The 21,129-nt window shown below is 38.0% G+C and overlaps 1 protein-coding gene and 1 long non-coding RNA gene across 2 annotated transcripts; one reads left to right on the plus strand and one right to left on the minus strand.

The window, feature by feature from the left end:
* The first annotated feature begins 176 nt into the window (after positions 1–176).
* LOC310727982 lies at positions 177–2,904 on the plus strand. Its single transcript, XR_014534156.1, has 2 exons — positions 177–973; positions 1,130–2,904. It is a non-coding gene; the product is annotated as an uncharacterized lncRNA (long non-coding RNA).
* A 202-nt stretch (positions 2,905–3,106) lies between these two features.
* On the minus strand, positions 3,107–19,673 carry LOC310727845 (potassium channel subfamily K member 5-like). The gene is made up of 5 exons (XM_083544725.1): positions 19,165–19,673; positions 8,897–9,008; positions 7,671–7,837; positions 7,422–7,590; positions 3,107–7,048 (listed from the first exon to the last, which is right to left on the minus strand). The coding sequence occupies exons 1-5, from the start codon at positions 19,348–19,350 to the stop codon at positions 6,114–6,116; spliced, it is 1,569 nt and encodes a 522-aa protein (XP_083400851.1). The 5' UTR covers positions 19,351–19,673; the 3' UTR covers positions 3,107–6,113.
* Positions 19,674–21,129: the final 1,456 nt, after the last annotated feature.

Below are 21,129 nucleotides of genomic sequence, written 5' to 3' on the forward strand. Positions count from 1 at the left end.
TTTAAATATTAAGCATACAATTATAATCTTAACCTAAAAGATTTGACTTAAAACAGTGTTAATTTTTTTATTACTATTATTATTATAAAATGTCTTTGCCAACACATGTGATTACATCCTGGAACTGCTCTCACTTACTGCTGAACTTTTTGCCCTCATTGCATACAGACAAGTCAGCAAGTCAGTTTTAGTCTTGTGACTAGAGCATGTGTCAGCACTTGTCTCATGCTCTAGCTGGGCATCGTCCATGAACTAGATTTTATTTCAAGCTAGTATGCACACCAGCTCAGCAAACGGTGTGTGTGTGTGGTGATATGCTTTGTAGTTTTCAACAGACATTTGATTACACAGTGTTGTACAAGAGCCACTTTGACCTCCTGCCTTTAAAACAGGTTTCATGCCACTGTAAGCAGAGTGTAAATGGTTCGAGTTTAAACATAAACCCACACCTATTTTGCAAGGTTATGCAATCTTATGGTCTTAAGGGCTCAGCAGAGTGTATACATTGTCCAGGCAGAATTATATGTTCATTTCTCACTTGACCACATTCGAATATGTCCAGTTAGCCTAAGGGCTGTACTGCTGGTATGTAGGCTGTAATCTCTAGCACTTCAGTGCAGGAGGAATGTGTCAGAAAAGTAAACATTTACAGTGCAAATTTGCTGAAGGGTTTCTTCCAGCTGTGCACTGTACTGTAAGTGATAAGAGGACAATATTGGATATTTTAAACCAAGCAGATGCTAAAAGACTACTGTACATGATATAATATAGAGGACATGCAAACAAGACTACATACAGTGTAAAAATACAAATTCAAAATGTATGTCACATACACATTAATACAGAGTACGACATGCAGTGAAATGCTTTTTATGACTGTCTTACACGTAAATGGAAATAGAATTTAAAAATAAAAGAAAAAAGTAAAAATGTTAACTCTAAAAAGTATAATAAAAGAATAGCATATAACCAAGTATTAAAATAGGGATAAAAAAATGGATATTATATATATATATATATATATATATATATATATATATATATATATATATATATATATACACACACACACACACACACACACACACACACACACACACACACACACACACACACACAAATTAGGCAGGAAGGGATGAATATGCCATAGATAATGACAGAAGTCCAGTTTTATAGTGTCCTAGTGCGATAGTCGCAAAAGTGTCCATGTGCTAATTTTAAAGTAACACTGTGTTGTTCCAGTCCAGTGTCAAAGTGTCAGTTGTGCAATTGTGCAAAAAAATGTGTGCAAAGGGAGAAAAAGACAGTCCAGTTTGAGAAAGTCCAGGTGCTAGGTGTTTTCCTAGTTTACCCTTCAAATGGCCTGCGGGAAGAAGCTCCTCTTCTGTGTTTGCCTTCAAGGATCAGAACAAAGAACAGAGTCTTTTTGTTGGATGGCTGAGGTCTTTCACTATGTTCCTGGCCCTGGTCCAGCACCTCTTGCTGTAGTAGATGTCCTGCAGGTCAGGAAGCTTGGTGCAGATGGTATGTTTAGCTGAACGCACTACCATCTGGAGGGCTCGCCTGTCAACCATTGACACTCTCAATGGTGCATGTGTAGAAAGTCCTTACCACCTGAGAGGATAGTTTAAAGTCCCTTAGGCATATCAGATGGTAGAGATGTTGCCAGGCCTTTTTCACCAGGGTGTTGATGTGACTGGACCAAGCTTCTGCTTCATAAGAATTCGAAGAAGTACACAATTAACTCTTTAGTTTTGCACACATTCAGCAACAATTCAGAAGATTTTTTATTTACTTATTTTTATCTCTCCAGGTTTTTAATCTCCTTTAAGGAGGCCGTCTCATCGTTGTTGGAAATCAGGCCCACCACAACAGTGTCATCAGCAAACTTAATGATGGTAGTGGACTTATAAGTGGCCACGCAGTCATGTGTGTGCAATGAGTAAAGCAGGGAACTCAGAACACAACTCTGAGGAGCTTTAGTGCTGAGGGTAAGGGAGGATGAGGTGTGAAGAACAACTTAATCACTACTGAGGTCAGGGCTACAGAGCAGCAATCATTGAAGTAGGCAGGCTGTTTTTCTTTTTTCAGGACAGGTAAATGGTGAACTGTTTGAAGCATTAGGGGACTACATACTGTTCCTAGGAGAGGTTGAATATCTCAGTAAACACCAGTGCTAGCTGGTCAGCACAGGCTTTCAGAATCTGACCTGTGATGCCATCTGGTCCTGCTGCCTTCCTGGTATTCACTCTCCTGAATGCCCTACTCACGTCATGCTCAGAGAAGGTGAACGTGTTTACCTCTCCAGCTTTCTCCGCGTGCATGCTGTAGCCACTAGCGCTGTTAGCTGCACCCTCGAAACGAGCAAAAAAAGTATTTAGTTCGTCTGCCAGAGAAGCTTCCGCATTCCCCGTTCTGGAGAGTAGTTTATTATAGTCCGTGATGGTTTTCAGTTACTGCCACAGGCTCCCAGATCCACCAGGTTGAAACTGTGACCTCCCATAGCACCGCTTCCTTCACCGCTCTGGGTTTCATGTTTCATGCAAATGTGTTCGGTTTCATTTTTACATAAATTCTTAATGCCTTAAATAAGATCACATGATCTTGACGTGACACACTGTCATAATTTTTTTAACAGCTCACACTTATTACATTACACTGTATATATAGTAAAATTAGTGGGAAACCTGACTTTTCCAGCCATTTGGGGTTCTTACCCAATCTGTTACCACAAAGTTGGAAACACACAATTGTATGTGGTAGCATTACATTTTCCTTCACTTGAACTAGAAGACCCAAACCTGTTCCAGCATGACAATGCCCCTGTGCACAAAGCCAGCTCTATAAAGATACAGGATTTGGAGTGAAAGATTGTGAGTGGCCTGCTATACAGCTCTGACCTCACAGAGCACAAATCTCCACATGGACGTTCAAAAATCTAGTGGAATATCTTCCCAGAAGAGAGGAGGGTATAATAACAGCAAATCGTGACTAAATATATAATGGGATGTTCAAAAAGCACATACAAATCTTATGAAAATGTCCATAAACATTTGTCCGTACAGTTTACGTGCACTCAAAAAGACCAAATTAAATCACACAAGAGTGTATTCTTAAATCTTTATTTCTAAAAAAGAAAAATATATATATACACTAATAAAATTAAGCAAAAATTTCACATTAAAACAAGACTTTTTACAACATACTGGAGTGTGCATAATACAAATCAGGGAAATGATAACACATGTCGAGTTAAATCAGCAAATCCTTCAGAAGGCACAGAAGTACCTCAGACTCCAAAAACAAGGCCTTTGTCTGAACTCAGTCGAGTTTTCTTTGTGCATGAAACACCAGGCAACCATCTACAGTACCAGATCATAGAGGATTTATAGGAAAGATATTTCCTTGGCAATTTTTTTCAGTTTATCATCTTTATGAAGTGGTTTAAGATAAGATGATAAGGCACCAATGAGAAAAGGTTAGCAAATAACACCACCTGCATTAATTACAAAATATTAATTAATGAATTCACTAAATATCCATTTACAGTATCACAAATTGTAAATGATATGACCGGAAAGTTATTATTTGAACATTCCTGTCTGGCATCAGGGAAACACACTCAAGCGGTCACTTTTTAACCTCGGTCACCTGCGTAAAGTTTATGGCCACTTGTGTCACTTTGAGTGCAGGAAAAGTAAACACAGATTGCAAGGCTACAAGGTTATGGCCTGAACAAAGTGGTGGCTACATTCGAACAGTTAGCCAGTGTTTACATACAAAATACACAGTAATCTCAGGGCGAGACCAAGTCCTCACCAACTATCTGGGCGACGTAGAGGTTCTATTTTTGTTCAGGATGTTTGCGGGCACTTCTTGGAACAATTCTGCTTTATTAATACATCCGAGCACAGCGTCGAGGAAAAAAAAAAAAAAAAAAAAAAAACCGATAATGAATCCAAACAAGCCTAAGTGGATGTGAGATCATACAAATCATACTACTGTTAACCAGAGGACTACTGTGCTTAAATACACATCCACAGAACACTGGCTATTTCAGGCTTTACAGGCTAAACAATTAATATCAAGGCAGCAAGTGCATTTATGACAGATTAACACAGTGAGGCAGTGCACGAACACAAAAATAATTAGATTCATCCAGACCATTAGAAAACAGAAAGAATTTTGGAACAGAAGGAAGAATTGGGATAAATTGACCCCGAGATGTGCACCACAATTTATCTAAGGCAGGAAACTCACTCGGGAAGCTGTTTCTTTCACACTGGTGCTGCCGAGCACCGTGACGCAAGAAGCTGTGAGAGACACACTCCCCAGACGAGGGAATTACAAGCAGGATATCCACATTTTGCCTCACACATTCTTGTGGCGACAGTATCGAGATTGGCATTATTCAAAGATGTTACATGCCTAACCCTACATTCAACACATGAGACAGAAGAGATGCAGATGAGAAAAGCAAGTGGTTACGTTGTTATGAATTATGTCGTAATTTTTGCGTATTATAGTCTCGCTATATTTTTGCAAGGCTTATTAGTGCTCGGCTGTCCTTGTTATAGACACGTCTAGACCAAGCATATAAATATTTGCTCTATCCAATAATAACAAACACTAAATTCAGACAAAATAAGCCAACAAACTTCTTCACATAACCTTTGCTGGAAAAAACATGACCTTGCATCGGTTCGGTTCTGTGTATGATACTTTGCAAATTAGACTAAATAACATCCTATACACTAGCCTACTGTTACTGACAGTTTATTTCTTAGACGACACCTCAGAACTAGAATAAGCAGATTGCGTTACGTATATGGGACAACAGAGAGATCATTTTAGGATTGGCAGGTCAAAGAGTGGCTGATAGAAACCGCACAGTATTTAAAAAACAAAAGGCTTCTTCATTCACAAAGCTTTGTATAACTTAAGCACAAATATAAAACCCCACGGTTTAATCTCGTTTATGCTAAATGAGCCAGAGCGGGTCTGCGCTTACAATATTGTCTGACTACGAAAAAATCCAGGGCTATCTGTAAATTATTGCCAATACAATCCAATTAGCTCGATAATAATGAAAAGAAGAAGATGACTAAATGGAATAAGACGAAGATGAAAAACAACAAGTATTAGATTCATAAGACATTGGCGAAGAATAAGATGTAGATGAGGATGAAAAAGAAAGAAAGAAAGAAAGAAAGAAAGAAAGAAAGAAAGAAAGAAAGAAAGAAAGAAAGAAAGAAAGAAAGAAAGAAAGAAAGAAAGAAAGAAAGAAAGAGGCTCAGACTGAATCAGAGTAGTGCAATATGCTGTCCATAGACAGGGACTTTGAAACTGAATGGCTGCATTCACACAGTGACAAATACAATAAAAGCTGTAAATATTAGGGACCTTAAAAGAAACAGCGAAGCTTGACCCGCCTCAAAGGCTTTCAGACTTTATGATCACAGAGACTGTTAATTACATCAGGAGCCTAAGGGATGAAAAAGCCAAAACCTGTAAAAATGGTTCAAAACATAATGCAGGTGGGATGTGTTTGTCCTTCATTATGTTGATTAAAAGCACCAATATGGTGAATATAAAGTGAGAACCAGGAGCAATTCTCAAAGGAATAACCTCGCTGTCCATTATTCCATTAACCAGTTTGCAACTGATTTGGCTTGTCAGTATGAGTTAAGTTTAACCACATAATTTAATAAATTAGAAATCAAACAAAAACTAGAAAAAAAAAACACCCACAAAATAAGTCCAGGGCTATCAAGCAATCATACATTTGAACCTTCCAGAAATCATTCATTGAATTTAGACTGGAATACATTTTGGCCATGTCCCAATAATTTGGTGTATTGGAGTAAGAGTGTTTCTTGTTCTTTTCTCATCAATTTCAAACCTACAGCTTCTACTCAGCTTAATACTGACTGAGATGCATTTCACAATCTCCAGCCGCCAAACTCATGAGGCATAAATATTGCGAAATTGATTGCAAAAAATATTTCCTTGATCACATTACACACACAAATGTCTTCAATTTTGGCAAAAATGTCCATAATTAAATGAATGCAAGAAAGAAAAACCACAAAAACACTAAATGAGTTAATGCTTCAGGTATCAGTGTTATTTTCCTTGGAATACTCTTCTACCAGCTGCTCGTAGGAATGACACTGATTGGCTCTGTCTTTGAACACAAATCCCTCTGATTCCGAGGACTGCTCCTCCTTGGAATCAGTCTCAGACTCGCCGTTTTCATCTGAGGTCGAGAGCTTGACCTTGATGTCTTCATCTTCGTCCTCATCTACCAGGCTGTTGTTCAGCAGGTTCTCTTCATCAATAAAGGTGATGTTGGCATTTTGAAAAATAACAGGCTGATACTCGTGGGAGTCCCAAATGTGACGGCCGGGACGGCAGCCTCCAGGCCTGAGGTTGCGGTGTTCCTCTCCTGCTTCTTTATCCAACTGATTCTCATACATTCTATCAATGGCTGTGTCCAGCTCACCCTCTACCTGCATATCATTCAGGAGTGGACCACCTTCTGTGCCCAGCAGAAAGCTTTTGGACTTGGAAAAGACCACTGTGACACGGTCACTGAAGCTGTAGCGACGTTTCTGGCGAGGCGATTGCTCCAAGTCAAGAATAGCTTGTCCGTCAATGGAGATGGCATCGTTGCAGCTCTTGGAGCGGAGGAATTCGCTCTGCCTTTTAGCACTAACCGCGTTGGCATGCTGATCTCCGACTTTCTTGGTGCCGATTTGTTTGATGAGGTCGTTGTAGCCTTCACGTTTCTTAGACAGGAAGCTGAAGATGTTGACATCGCTGCTAGCAGGCGGTAACTGCAAGACCTTGTGAGTATTTTTGTAGTGCTGAAACTCATCCAGTGAGAGCTTGCGCCGTTTTCGCCGCTTCTTGAAAGCTTTGTGAGCTTCTATGACCATTCGCACCTTCCAGTTAAAGAACAGGGAAAGCCAGGCCAAACCCAGGTATATCCACACCTCAACAAAGTAGCGATACAGAGTGGGATAGTTTGCATTGGGGTCAACACCTAGAAACACAGGAACACAGGTATGATGAGGAAAAACAACACTGGTAATGAAAAAGCTACAAAGCAGCAATAGAAGAAAAATATAGATAAGCCCAAGGTTTAGGGCATGAGCACACACTTGTTAGAAAAGTTTAGCTTGGAAAAGGTGACATACACTAAAATGGAATCTTTGTAATCGCACACTGATTAGTGCAATTCCAGTAATCATATGTGTACGTAACAATAACATAAGTACACGTTCGTTTCCCAGGCTCGGCTGATATCTTTGCAAACAACTGTTCTGTATAATGAATTTTTTTTTCCCACTCAACAGATTCAACATTGGTTATCCGATAATCTACAAATCAAACACATGCACACATGCAACATTTACCTGCTACGAGATCACCAAATCCAATAGTTGTCAAAGTGACGAAGGAAAAGTATAAGCCCTCTATGTAGGTCCAACCCTCCTGGGACATGAAAACGAATGGGGGAATAACCAAATGAATCAGCACACCCCATAACAGGAAGATGGCTGTGCAGGTGAACTGTGCCTTTCTCTGGTAAGGAGAGACGTCAGAGTGGAATATTAAAATATGTATTACAGGTCAATTATAACACTAATCTGTGTTGTGCTTACCAATGAAATGCCTCGCTTGGTAAGATATTGTCCAAGGTGTTTTGCTCTTCCACCAAAAAACTTGCCCAGCTCACTGATCCAGGTCAGACAAAGTGGCACACCAAACAGTCCATAAAAGATGCAAAAAACCCTCCCTGATGAGGTTTTGGGGGCAATATTGCCATAACCTAATAGAATAAAACCAGACATTTAAGTGAATTTACTTATTTCAAAACCATCAAATAATAAAGTCCTGTGTGGCAAAAGTAAACTCGTTATTTACATGCCATTAAAAATGTCTTTACGCCAACCAGCAAAACATTTTGTGGCTAGTCCTCATGGAATGCAAAAGCTCTACTGTGCTTCAACAATCAAATGTTGAGAGAAAAACTATGCTATAAATTGGTACTGTAGTTAAATTAATAGAATAAAGTATGATGAGCTAGCAAGTTAAATGCACTAAAACAGAGTAATGGAAGCAGCTGAATGTTGGCTATTAACTGTGATGTACTATTTTCTCTTGATATGTTAACTTCAAGGTATGTGTGGAAAGCAGGAGAGGATTTCAGCCCTATCTTTCATGCATGCAAGGTAATTAACAGGGTAAACATGAAGGTAAACATATACTGAATACATGATATATAACGTTTTGTTATGCAGAAAGTCAATCATGAATAACAATTATTGTTTTTCACTTATCGAAAATTAAAATTGAATTGCTCAATAAAATAAAAGAATTGTTAGAGAAAAAAAAAAAAAGAGAAAAAGGTCAGTACATTTCTTAAATAATAAATAAAAAAAAAAAAAAGCCACATCTTTTTGAATATACATGTAGACAACCTGACAATAGTTTTGTTCATGAGGGGAAATGGCCTCTAATGTCTCACTTGACACTGCTGGCTTATCAAACTGAATGCTAATCTGCAGGTTTCTTCTTAAGTAACTTTTTCTTATCAGAGAACAACAGTACTGAACGTCTACACTCTGGACATTCTGACAAAATAGCAAAAATTTCACCTGAGTGTGCCATCAGCCCACAAGACATACTTAACAGAAAGTTTATACATATATTTTACCCAAAAAAATTACTATATAAAAATCTGTAGACCCACTGGGGAAAATAAATAATGTCAACTACTTCCTGCCCCTTGTGATTAGTTAAGATAAACCAGTCTTCCTTTGTTTATTCTCAAACAATAAACAGAGAGTGATTCTCATGGTGGAAAAAAAAAAGCTTTGACTCTCACCAATGGTTGTAATGACCGTAGCAGCAAATATGACAGCATTTGGCCAGTTCCAGTTGTTGAAGGTTTTGTCTCCTGTAATGGTGACTCCTTGTCCTGCAGCCTCTGACACGACCTACAATAAAACATATCGTAAAGTTGCGTTTTAATATGATTTCCCAAAACAGCAGCAATTATAATTTCTTGTGTCTGAGACCAAAGCATCAGTCTCACATCCTTCCGGTGACCATTTGATATCATCAGCTAACACATTGCAGTCAAAACAGACCATCCTGAGAAATGAGAAGGCTCTCGATTACCTAGGAGGCTTTTGCCAATGACTCAGAGGTCTCAGCATTAAAATTTAATGTGTCCCTAAACAGCCATTCTGTAATTGGGTAATCAGAGATGAAAAGAGCAGCTGGGGTTTGTGCCTGGCAGGGATTCAAGATGGCCTCCTGTTTAAGAAAAACAAATCACATCTCGCAGCAGACTATTGCATTATTTTAAATTAAAATGTAAGCGTCTCATTTAATTTTGATTAAATAAAATGCAACTCTAAAACAAAGTAGAACCATGAATCAGCATATATAACACTGTTGGACAAATGTAAAAATATACTAGTTAACAGTAAAATGTTTCAGCTTTTGGGGTGCTAGCAAAGGTTACATCGGTGCACTTTCATTTCCTTTTTTTATTAGCGTTTCCACATTCAAGCGTTCCTGATACCAAAAGTATCATCTGCATGCTACTTAATCCTCCTAGAAAAAAAAACACTAATAATAACCGTAAGGGAAAAGTTAGTAAGTAAGTAACAGCCAACAGACCAGACATGAAATCTGATTATCTCAGGTTGTTCACTTCTGCTGTCTACATGTTCAACTCCAGTAATTAAAGGAATTTTATTTTCGCCAACCCTTCAATAAAAAAGTATTGCAAAATAAGTTATATATTAGAGGACCTTGACACTGCTTTGTTTCTTACTGATACTGAAACAGTGGAATTTTCTACCCAATACCACAACCGCAAAAAGTGTGAATGGACTGTTCTTTCTCAATAACAAAATTTTCCACAAATTACAGAGTGACTGCAACATAATGTCTTTAAACCCCAAAATGAACATGGTTCAGTGCAGTTCTGTTCAATCTCTGAAGCTGTTGCACCAGCGTTCCAAAGTATTTGGCCTTGTAAATCAACATCCAAACTACATCCTTGATCCCAACATTAGCAAACCCAGTAAATGAGTTATGACATGCTGTCCCTGGTCTTGCCATTCCAAATCTCTGCTCTGTCTCTGAAGGCTACTTGTTCCATCTGCAGAGGACATTAGGAGGACCAGACTTTACGCTTTTTACGAGAGTCACCATTTGGTGCGTGTTACAATTTCTGTGAATCAGAGCTACGAGGGAGAGACACCTGTTGAGAGTTTCCAGCAGAGGAAAAATGAAAGTTCCATTTTGATGACTCAAATGATGAACCATCTGGAAACCAAAAGCACACCATGTGATAGTCTGAAAGTTTCCCTAAAAAGGGATCTGAAATGTATTTTTGTCTAGTGGGATTTTCTTGCAAAGTTCTGCAAGTGTGCTTCCTTAAAAAGAGCGTATGTGCCTTGAGAGGGAGGAGGCTCAAGGTCCCTAAAGATCAGTGGCAGTTCGATGATGATGCTCGATCTTTAATCAGCATTATAATCTCCACATTTGATATATGTTTGAAGGATGCCCCTCTACCTACTTATTCATCCATGCTTGGGACAGCTGCTGTGCAAACTCAGCAGCTTCCCTGATGTGGAACCAACCCTAGGTATTAAACATACCAATAGCACTTTATAACTTCTAATCTATTTCTCCTGATTGGGTTATTTGTTTTTTTTCCTCATATCTACAAATGTCTTATCAAGCCATACAATAGCATTTAGGAGTCAGCTTAACTGGAAATTGGGTGCACGTAACAAAACACCTGCGAAACACATCATTCCAAATCATTTGTTTGGCTACATATCCTACAAAACTAAACACTTACTTAGTCCTCAGGCTGCACAATTTCAGCTTCTTGCATTAAGCCACCGGACAAAAATATTTTACAAGGGCTGTGTTTATCAACATCATATTTGCTTTCCACAACTGATTAAACAGAACGTAGCCAAGACAATGGCGTGTAGCAAAAGGAGGTTATGAGCAGGTCAGCTTTGGATTTTTCAAAAGTTATATAGAGTCATTGCTCACCCTGAGAGAGAGAGAGAAAGAGAGAGTGAGAGAGAGAGAGAGAGAGAGAGAGAGAGAGAGAGACATGGAGGCAACAACTGTGTGTGAAAGTTGTACAATGTCCCAGGCCTTCTCTGATGGTAGCTGCTAATTAACTTGAGCTGAAGTGGAAGGTGGACAATAAATACTGTCCTGAAAATCAGAATGTTCTTCCTCACTTTAATCACACAATAATGTCTATGTATTTCATTAAAATGGCCAACATTTGGTTCTATGGTTACATTTCAAATATTTTCTATGGATTAAGATTTGATTGACAGTTTATTAGGTACCATATGGAGTAGACTTTATAACAGAAGCACCAGTGAAAGAACACAAAAACAAACAAACACACATGCATATTTGAGACACAGTGGGGAAAAAAAAAAACCTTGACTGAATTGCTCATAGGGCACTTCATTTCTTTGATGAAAAATAATTAATGATGATTACATCAAATTTTAGTGTCAGTTTTCACAGACTAATGAAAATGAACTACAGTGAAACAGAAGTTAGATTCACTTTTGACACACCATCACTGTTTAATACTTAAGCAATCCCATGTTGGCAAGAGCAATGCAATAGAGATTTTCATCAATGCATTGTATTTAATCGTCCTCCCTTGGGTGACTGCTTTTTTATCTTAATTGGAATGACACAATTCAATTTGAACTATTTGCAATCCAACTGGTTTCTAAACTAGAGCATTTTGAAACTAAACTAGCATTTCAAGAAACTGGATCTTATAGCCATTTTCCTATTTCCTTTAATAAAAACATTTTCTTAAGCTGTTGCCAAAAAGGTGAGCATCATAAGTTCAGGCATTTCAATGCACAATGGGTGACGGATGAATCAACTTTGCCGTATTATGCCCGAATCAGCAATAATAACTGTCCTGGTTTAGAACTTTGGAGATAACGGGGCTTGATAAACCAGAGATTAACCAATGCCTCACTTCATAAAAGGTACACTTAAACCTATAAGTGGATGTTTCTGCAGTTCATGAATTTGTACTTGACTACTAGTACTATGTAACTCTTGACTACATTGCTGTAATGCACAGTACACTGCAAATAAACCTCTATTCTAAAAAAATACACACATCACTTTAGAATAGGAGCTTCATATCACTAATCCAGTTGTTTCATACTTGCAAACTATAACAATTCACAAGCCTGAATGTGTAAGGAAAGATAAAGGTTCAGCTAGTCCTTATGATAACACCTATAGTATAACTCCTATGTGAAAATTTCAGAACAGCTGACTACATCACCATACATACACCCACACATGGATATACAAACCTAAAAACAAGCATGTATGAGTGCTATGTGTCTTGTTTTATCCCCACAAGAATCTTTCATGACATTGACCCAGTGCCAGTACTTTCCTGACGCACTATGATGTGGGTTAAATCACTGTGGCACCATTGCACTTCCAACCACAAGCAAAAAGCACAACCTCAGTAATCACGACACTGGTTGTTTTGAGGCATCACGCTGCCATCGGCGATTAAAATGAGAGGTTTTCTGCATGATCCTTGAAACCTCTTTGGGAATTCTAGTAGCTGTTTAACTACCACTGCTCAACCACTAGTTTCTGTTGGCGTTCTTAAATCCCACCGCAAGCACAGCATTTACAGAAAATGAGACGTGGTGATTGGATGTTTCCAGGCAGCCTTACTTAAGATTGGAAAAGTCTAACCAAACAAGAGCAATGTAATGATTTTGTCTCTGTGTCAAGACAAATAGTCACTGTTTGGTCTGTAAGTAATCGCTGGGTTATATGATAAAGCTAAAATGTTAATTTCCTTATCAGTTCAGTGGTTAAAAGTTGGCAATTGTTGTTTGTGTATAATTATAATATATATATATATATTCTACACAGAAACTTAAGCACATTTTCCCCATTATAAAAAGTTCCTTTAAGCAGGTGTACAGCCATGAACATCCATCCATATAGGCATTTTGGTTATGAGGTTCAGGGAGCAGAGCAGAAACCAGTGAGGACAAAGATAAACCTGACCGATCTGGTAAAACCTCCGCAACTGCTTGATGTTGAGTACAAGATGTTAAATCAAAAGAAATTAACTTCCAATTGTACATAAGAAAAATGCAGCCACAGCACAGAAACCTGAACACACCCGACTTACCCCCTATCATCACATTCAGACCTCTGTGAATCAGAATTTATTTAAAAATAATAAATAAATCCAAGTCGTATTGCTGTCTTTTTCCCCCGCAAAGATCACGTTGGATAAGGAGCCATAAAAACATCTAATAATTTGCATTGCCAGTTTTGTCTCCTTACATAATAACTATCAATTCAGGTTTTAATCAGTTACTGGCACCAGGCAAAAAAAAATAAAACATTTATAAGTATAATACTTGATGTGGTGAAGATTTCTGTTTCTGTAGCATTTCCATAGAGGACTTTGCACTTTCCAGTTTCTCTGTAAAACTATAAATGATTGAATAGTGTAATTCATTAATAAATGTAAAATTGAAAATATTTCACGAGTTGAATAACATCCTTTGGAACATGCCATTATATGGAACCGATCCACTAGGAAGTTTTAAAGGACCTCCACTCAGCTTCAGATTGCATCAAAGCACCCTGTCGTGAACTATAATTTTCCTAATAGCATGCCCTTAAGTGTATTAGTCCATACATAACTGTATTTGTGGTAGAGATCAATGCAAATGAGAAAGCGGTTTCATTTCAGTAAAGCCTACAAAATTGTGATATGTGTCAGCACTGATTTCCACCAGTTTTTAGACTAGTTGTAAATTAACTCCCATCAGGACAAGTGCAGTTTCACTAGCATGGGCAATTTGCAGTGCAGTGCCTTTTTCTGATAAACAGCATGTGGCAAAACCACAATGACAAACTCTAACTGTTATCATACTGGGCTTACTCTCTGGCTGAGGGATCGAAAATGTTTGTAGTTTTACATTCCTCTGTGTGTGGAGAGCACAAGGTGCCAAAGAAAAACAAACAGCTGTTAAGGAAGCAGAGAACTGGAAATGGTTTAACTGTACTTTTTAGATGTGGTTGAAAAGACTGGAGTATGGTAGTAAATTTGTTGGAATTGACAGACGGTGATCTCGGAAAAGATTGGGCATTCAGATTTGCCAGTTTTAAGAAAATTTCAAGCTTGATTTTTAACTGGGCACAGTGGTAATTATGTACTGTTCAAATGAAGAGAACACCTTACAAATGAAAGTTGTCAACCGTTCCACATGTGAAAGACGTGAAAGTGTCTGGAGATGTCGGAGATTAGGAACGTTATGCTGCCTGCAACATCATCCAGCATGACCGGTCTGGCTGTGGGTCAGTGATGATCTGGAGAGGAAAATACTTGGATTTTCAACTTAAACATTTCATTCGCCACGATCCAACGTGTGCGATTTTAGTGATCCCTTCATTATTTTGAGCGGTGTATAATATTGCAGGCACTGATTGCTTATGCTAAAACAAACCCACATCTCTCTCTTTCTCTCTCTCATACACACACATCGACACAAGTGTCCAATTTCACTACAATCATCAGCTCCCGTCCTGTCATTACGGCTGTGAAAATATGAGAAGTCATCCACTGAGTCAGCCAAAAAAATAGCTGACTGTGCAAAAGCTCCTTTTTCATGTATGGAGAAATTAAACCATCCAAACCACCCAATCTGCTGTGTTTGCTCTGTAAAGACTGCAAAAGAGATACTAAAGAGTTATAGTTTCAGTTTCCCATAACCACCCCCACACCGTATCGCCTATCATTAGCACTATAAACTTCTCATTTAAGGCTCTTGAAAAATGACCTCGTGTGTGTGTATCCATTTAGTGCCCAAGCATCAGGCTTAAAGACGACAGGCCCGATCAGGTTCAAGATCCGAATGCGTATTTGACTTACGTTGATTCCGCTCCTGGCAGGTAATTACATTAAGCTTAAGAAGAATCTGCTTTGAAACATAAACATACACATTTCAATAATTTTCATGGATGTTTCAGAGAACTTGTAGATAAAACATTGTGGTCCTTACAATTAACTGATATGATCGCAAGTGGGCGTGTGAGATGGATAGCCTTTCAGCCTGATCAGACTGTGTAAATGGTGTTCGCTAGACTCACTCAAGTAAAGCTGTAAAGACAAAAATAGCCTTTTTACGGTGCTTTTCTTTTGACTCAGGCCAACAAACAAAGATAATTATACAGTGCACATCGTAGGTCCTAACATGTTCCACTATTATATCTTATGAGAACAAATAGGAACAAATATGTATGAAACATTAGGTTTTTAATTGAAATGAGTGTGTAGCAATTCTGTGGTATTTCGTTTGAACTCTGACCTAAGTGATAATTAGTTAGTTTCCAAAATATGAAGGAACAAAAACGTCTTTCTTCACTCACTATTTCCCAGGGAACTTTAATATCTTATTAACAACAAAGCCAATAAACTTCTGGCAGAGATTTAGCTCAGTGAGTTAGTCTGACGACAAATAAGTTGGCATTGCGGGTAGTATTAGCAAGATAGTTGACGTTTTGAAACTTGAGCATAATATACAGATAAGGAAGTGAGAGAGAGAGCTGGACAGACTAAAAATGAGTAAAAGGACTTCTGCTTTACACTTTAAATGTAAAATCCACTTGAAACCTCAAACCTAAAAACTCAGAATGTAACTATAAAATACATGTTATGCACAATTAAAGATTAAAAATTATTCATACAGCATGCCTCTTTTGATAACATGATGGTTAATTTTCCTTATAAAACAATATGGTTTTCATAAACTCTATGCTACTGCAAACGTTCTGTCTGCATGATGAATGTATAACATTCATTTAGTCAAAGACGAAACCTTTTGCATAATTACATTTTGGCGTTTCTGCTTTTTCGACTCGTATTTTAGTTGCCTGTACTTAGCTCATCATTTTCGCTTGAGAAAAGTCATCAGAGCCCCTGACAATGTAAGAAAATGTTATTAGAGATCACGTCCCAAGACACCTGATTCCAATTACACCTGCGCACGAAAACCGACGTTAACCACAGAGTCAGAGCGGAGCTTCCGGGTCACCGAGGGGTCAAATTTAACAGGTATGGACAGTCCCAAATTAAATGCAAATCACCACTTTGCGACTGGCAAATAGGGAAAAGGAACACTTACATAACAAATGAAACATGTTAGACGATATGCAAAAGAACAAAACAAGACCACAGTGGCCATAACCTGAGCACAGACGGAGATGTGACGCTTCCAGAACATCATTAAATTGGTCAATTATGAAATAACAGAAAATGATAACAAAGGTCTTTGACACTGGTTCAGTTCCAGTGCCCGTCATAAACGCTATCATATCTTTGCAAAGTTAATGATCATCTAAGGAATTTGGACATGGACATCCATGGCTAGTTTGCCTTGTTGTCATGCATAAACCAAGAAAGATAGAAAATCTATAAATACAGCCCCAGAGTGTGTCCTACAACTGTAGAAACTCACGGCGGTGTAAATGTTAACAGCTGCTTTCCGCATCCCAGCATTTTAGATAGCTTGAGCAGAAACAGTAACTGAAACCACGCATTAAGCACCTTTTTTTTTCCAATTTTAGAGACAACCTTAAGTACACAGACCAGAACAAGAACTCAAGAAAACATGAGAAGGAAGTGCCACTGCAAGGGCTCTGTGGATCCATTCTTCCGCATGTTACGACCCTGTAAAGATTTAACAGAGCTCCTGTGTACTGTTTAATCGCATGTATGGAACAACATGACGAATAAGTTACATTTACAAGAATATTAAGTCTGACTAAAGTGCAGGACTACTGCTGTACAAGTTAATTATTCGCCACCTGCAAGAATGCAGGTGTTAATAGAAAACAAACCCGACCAAACACCTGCATGGGAGTTTTGCCATAAAAAAACAACCCTGTTCAAATGATAGTGCATATGTTAAAGATAAAACCAGACTTTAACTAAACGATAGTTTGTTCAATACCACGTGATTTAAAAAAGGTACAGGCAAGTCATAAAGCCATGAGCGATTCGACAATTACAAAGTAATTGTGTAAAAATCTAGAACACTCTAATCATTTGTGTCATTTTGTAATAACCCCGTGGTGTACTTAATATGCCTGGTCCCAGCTGTCATGTGGGGCTTCTGGGAAAAGATGTCTAAAGCAGACACACAAAGGAGCCTTCAGGACACCCCAAGCTACCCCTACTCATACCCAACCTTCACTTCCAAGCCAATCTGCTGCAAGTGAACCGTGACAAAAGAGAAGAGGGGGATGGGGTCGAACATGTTTTTCTCCTCCCTCTGAATGGACGTTAGTTCGGGGAAAAAAGGGGGGTTTGGTGTAAGGATTCATGAATTATGGAGACGCTTAAGGGTACTCCATGGCTCAGCTAGAGCCGTGGGCATGAACATGTCTCTGCATGTCTTCTCCGGTCCCATTTCCTTCTCCTCAAATACACCTGCTAAAGGTTTTACATCGCTCGATGCCCTGTTCAGACCACATGGACATTAAGTGTCAGAGAATTAAACATTATTTGTGTATCCACAAGCAAGTAAACGTATCATAAAGTGTTTATGATTCAGTTCAGAAATACGAAGAAACTGGGCTTGGCCTAAATAATTCCTGGAAAAGTGCAATTTCCCCACCAGTGTACTAAAATGCAGCATTAATTTTCTTGATTTGAGCGCTTTAATTCATTTGCAACCAGATTATTTGCCTCAAGGTTTTACAATGACCTCTATGTAAGCACAAAACATTGTTACTGATGTTCCACTAGAATCTGATATTCTTTGAAAGCTGTAGCCCAAACACTAGAAAAACGTTAATGGTTTTTGCACGCCAGATTTAAAAAAACTGATTTTTTAATCAGTAAAGTGATCCTACAATGACACTGTGTAGACACTTTTATACAGGCAGATTTTATGCTCTGAATCTGACTGAAATCAACTCTTGACTCATAGGAATTCAAAACTGTGACTACACATAGTGTGAGAACATATGCAAAGTTTGAATCATCTATCTATTGAATGAATAAAATAATAAAACATCTGACATTTGTGCACCAACAGCTATTTCTCTTTCCATCGAAAAAAAATTGACAAGAAGCCACGAGGACACGAAAGTCTAGACAATAAAACTATTAAAAAAAAATCTAAGTCATGACTAAATAGATGAGCTGTATTAGATTAAAATGACACGAGTTCCCGAAATACTTCACATAATGTCATAAAGAGATGCTGTAATTCCTTGAGATGGCTTGTCAGTGTTAACTCTCAACCAATTATTATAAAATGTCGGGCATATCAATAGAGACTATGGGCGGTGAACAGGTAGAAACATGTTCCTTTCTGTTTTTCTCCAGGATAAATGCATAATAGGTTCTCATAGTGTCTCATTGTTGAGCCCCAGAACAGAATGATGCAACAAAACACTTTTGTAAAAAAATTTGTAATATATATATATATATATATGGATATTTTCTTTTAAAAAGTTTCTTTCGGTGTCAGAAATCTCAAAAACTAGAAGAAAAATAATCGACTGCATGCTCTTTTACGTTCAAAGAAATAAAAAAAAAAATCTGAAAAATAGGAAAAAAAATTTAATCGACTAACTTTTACGCTCAAGGAATTTGTCTTCACATGCTCTCCATGAACATAAATTAGGCTGAAACAAAAAAAGATATGGAAAAATACATAAAATAGGTAAAAGAAAATAAAAAAATAAAACAGTATATACAATTTGAGACAGCTATGAAAACAAACTAACAAAAACATATCAATATAAACATACACAAGTAAGTACATAAAAACATACCACTTTTTATCACACCCTAGATACTCATTTCTTAGTATTGCTTTTGACAAAACACATTTTATGAAACACACCTCACACACAACCTGAAGATTGCTTCTGTTTACTGTGGGATTCAACATTTTTTGTATCCCATACAAAGCCAATAAAAACTTCTCCAGGTGTTTACACAAAGCTCAACCAAGCAAACAAAAACCTGTAAATAAACAAATGATCTCCAAAATCTCATACCTCCAGAATCCTGTCCAGATCTGCTTTAGTGAGACACGGGTAATCTTCCAGGATTTTCGCCTTCTGCGCTTTGTATTCATTCAATGCCAAATTCCAGTTGGGCTCCTCGAGCACTTGGAAGATTGCAGCCCCGATGGACAGGTAGAAGATGATAGCTGAAGTAAGTAAGGGCCCTTTATCGGCCATCCTTACGCCCAGGGTTTAGGAGATCAGCCCCAACCAGGGTGTGTGGATTATGGGAACATGCCTGGTCTCTCCCCAGTTTTTGCAGCTCTGCTCCAAACTCCCACGCTTCTTTCTTTTTACAAGAAACTTCACTTTTCTCCAGATCACATGTGCACCTTTCTGTCTTTCACCTGAAAGAGGTCGGGGAAGTGTGTGAGTGTGTATGAGCGCATGTGTGTGTGAGTAACCCGTCAGTGTCCAGGTCCATGCCTGTACCCATGTGCGCGGCTCTGAAGGCGCACCGCTTGATTAAAGCGCCCGACTGCGGCAGGAGGGGAAAGGAGGCGCGGTTTGCTACGGTGGCTCAGAGGAACGCGATATAAAGCACAACTTGTTTAACAAAAAGTCTAACAATACAACATGAACCCAGAATAGCATGGTGCACAAAAGAAACCTGTGTATCCAGGGATCAGGATAGAGTGTAACTTTTCTAAAGAAGTGTTACAGCTGTTACAAGAACAGATTGTGAAGTATAGAGGAGATTTAGAAAGGGTGTGGTGGTGGTGGTGTAGGGGGAGGGGATTCTCTAAATATAACATTAAAATGAAGGATACATACTTTCAAATATATGAAACACAAATATACAAAATGTATTTAATATATGTCAGATGTCCTCCCCAAGTTGGGATGGTCTGTTCACCTCTACAACCATCCATACTTTTTTATTTATTATTTACTTTAAACCCATAAACTATATATTCATTATTTTAGAAACAATAAAAAAACTAGTTTTAGATATCAAGATATTAAATGTGCGTTCTGGATAGGACGTAAAACATAATATTTATTTCTTCTACTCAATGTATCCACCCACGTTTCCACCTTGCAGGTACTCCACCCCAAATCTTATGTTTAATTAACTAGCTTGATAATTAGAGTTACAATTAACAGCATTACATTCAAGCACTTGGGGATTCATCCGAATGGAAGCCACATTACAACTCCCTAAATATGAAACCTACTACCTAATCTGAAGGGGTGTTGAGGGCGTGCCCATAAAATGACTGACAAGAAACCTAACCCAATTCATACAAGCAATCTAGACCAGAAGTCAGGTTTCCAAACTGGTTATATATTTATACTATTATATTATAATCATTTCAATATTATTCGTACAAAGAAATAAACATTTTTGTCGATTATACTTTAAAGTGTTAAGTAAGGAACACAAATTCCCTTTTTCGGGAGATGTTGCAATTGGTAGTAACATACATAGAACAAAACCGATTCTAGCATAGATATACAGTACATTGAATTTCACAATCACCCTGAAGGAATGCTGTTGTACAATTGCCACCCATCATCATTATTGAGACATTTGAGGTTTAAACAGTAGCTAAAATTTGCCTGGCAAAGCAGAAATGGGCACAATATGTGAGAAAACAGTGAACATGCAGTACCTTTTGTTTAGTTTTTTTGGAACTGGGTTTGTCTATTACAATTCATGTACAATGTTATATTTAATTAATGCCATTTGACATACCTGAATATCTAACTATCTTGCTAGTTTTGTATGTTAGACTGCCTTTCATATCTACATGAAAATAAACCCAGAACAGTAACAATGATTACAACTTGATTGTCAACTTTATTAACTTCTTATTGTCCATAGTATTGGTGGTGAATTTACTATCAATTGAATAATTAGTTAATTTTAGGTTGCTTTGGATAATGGCATCTGCCAAAATGCCTCAAGTGCACAAGAATATAGGCCTCAAATTGCCTCAAATGCCTCCAAAA

Source organism: Silurus aristotelis (assembly GCF_946808225.1).
Source record: "Silurus aristotelis genome assembly, chromosome: 6".
Lineage (NCBI taxonomy): Eukaryota > Metazoa > Chordata > Actinopteri > Siluriformes > Siluridae > Silurus > Silurus aristotelis.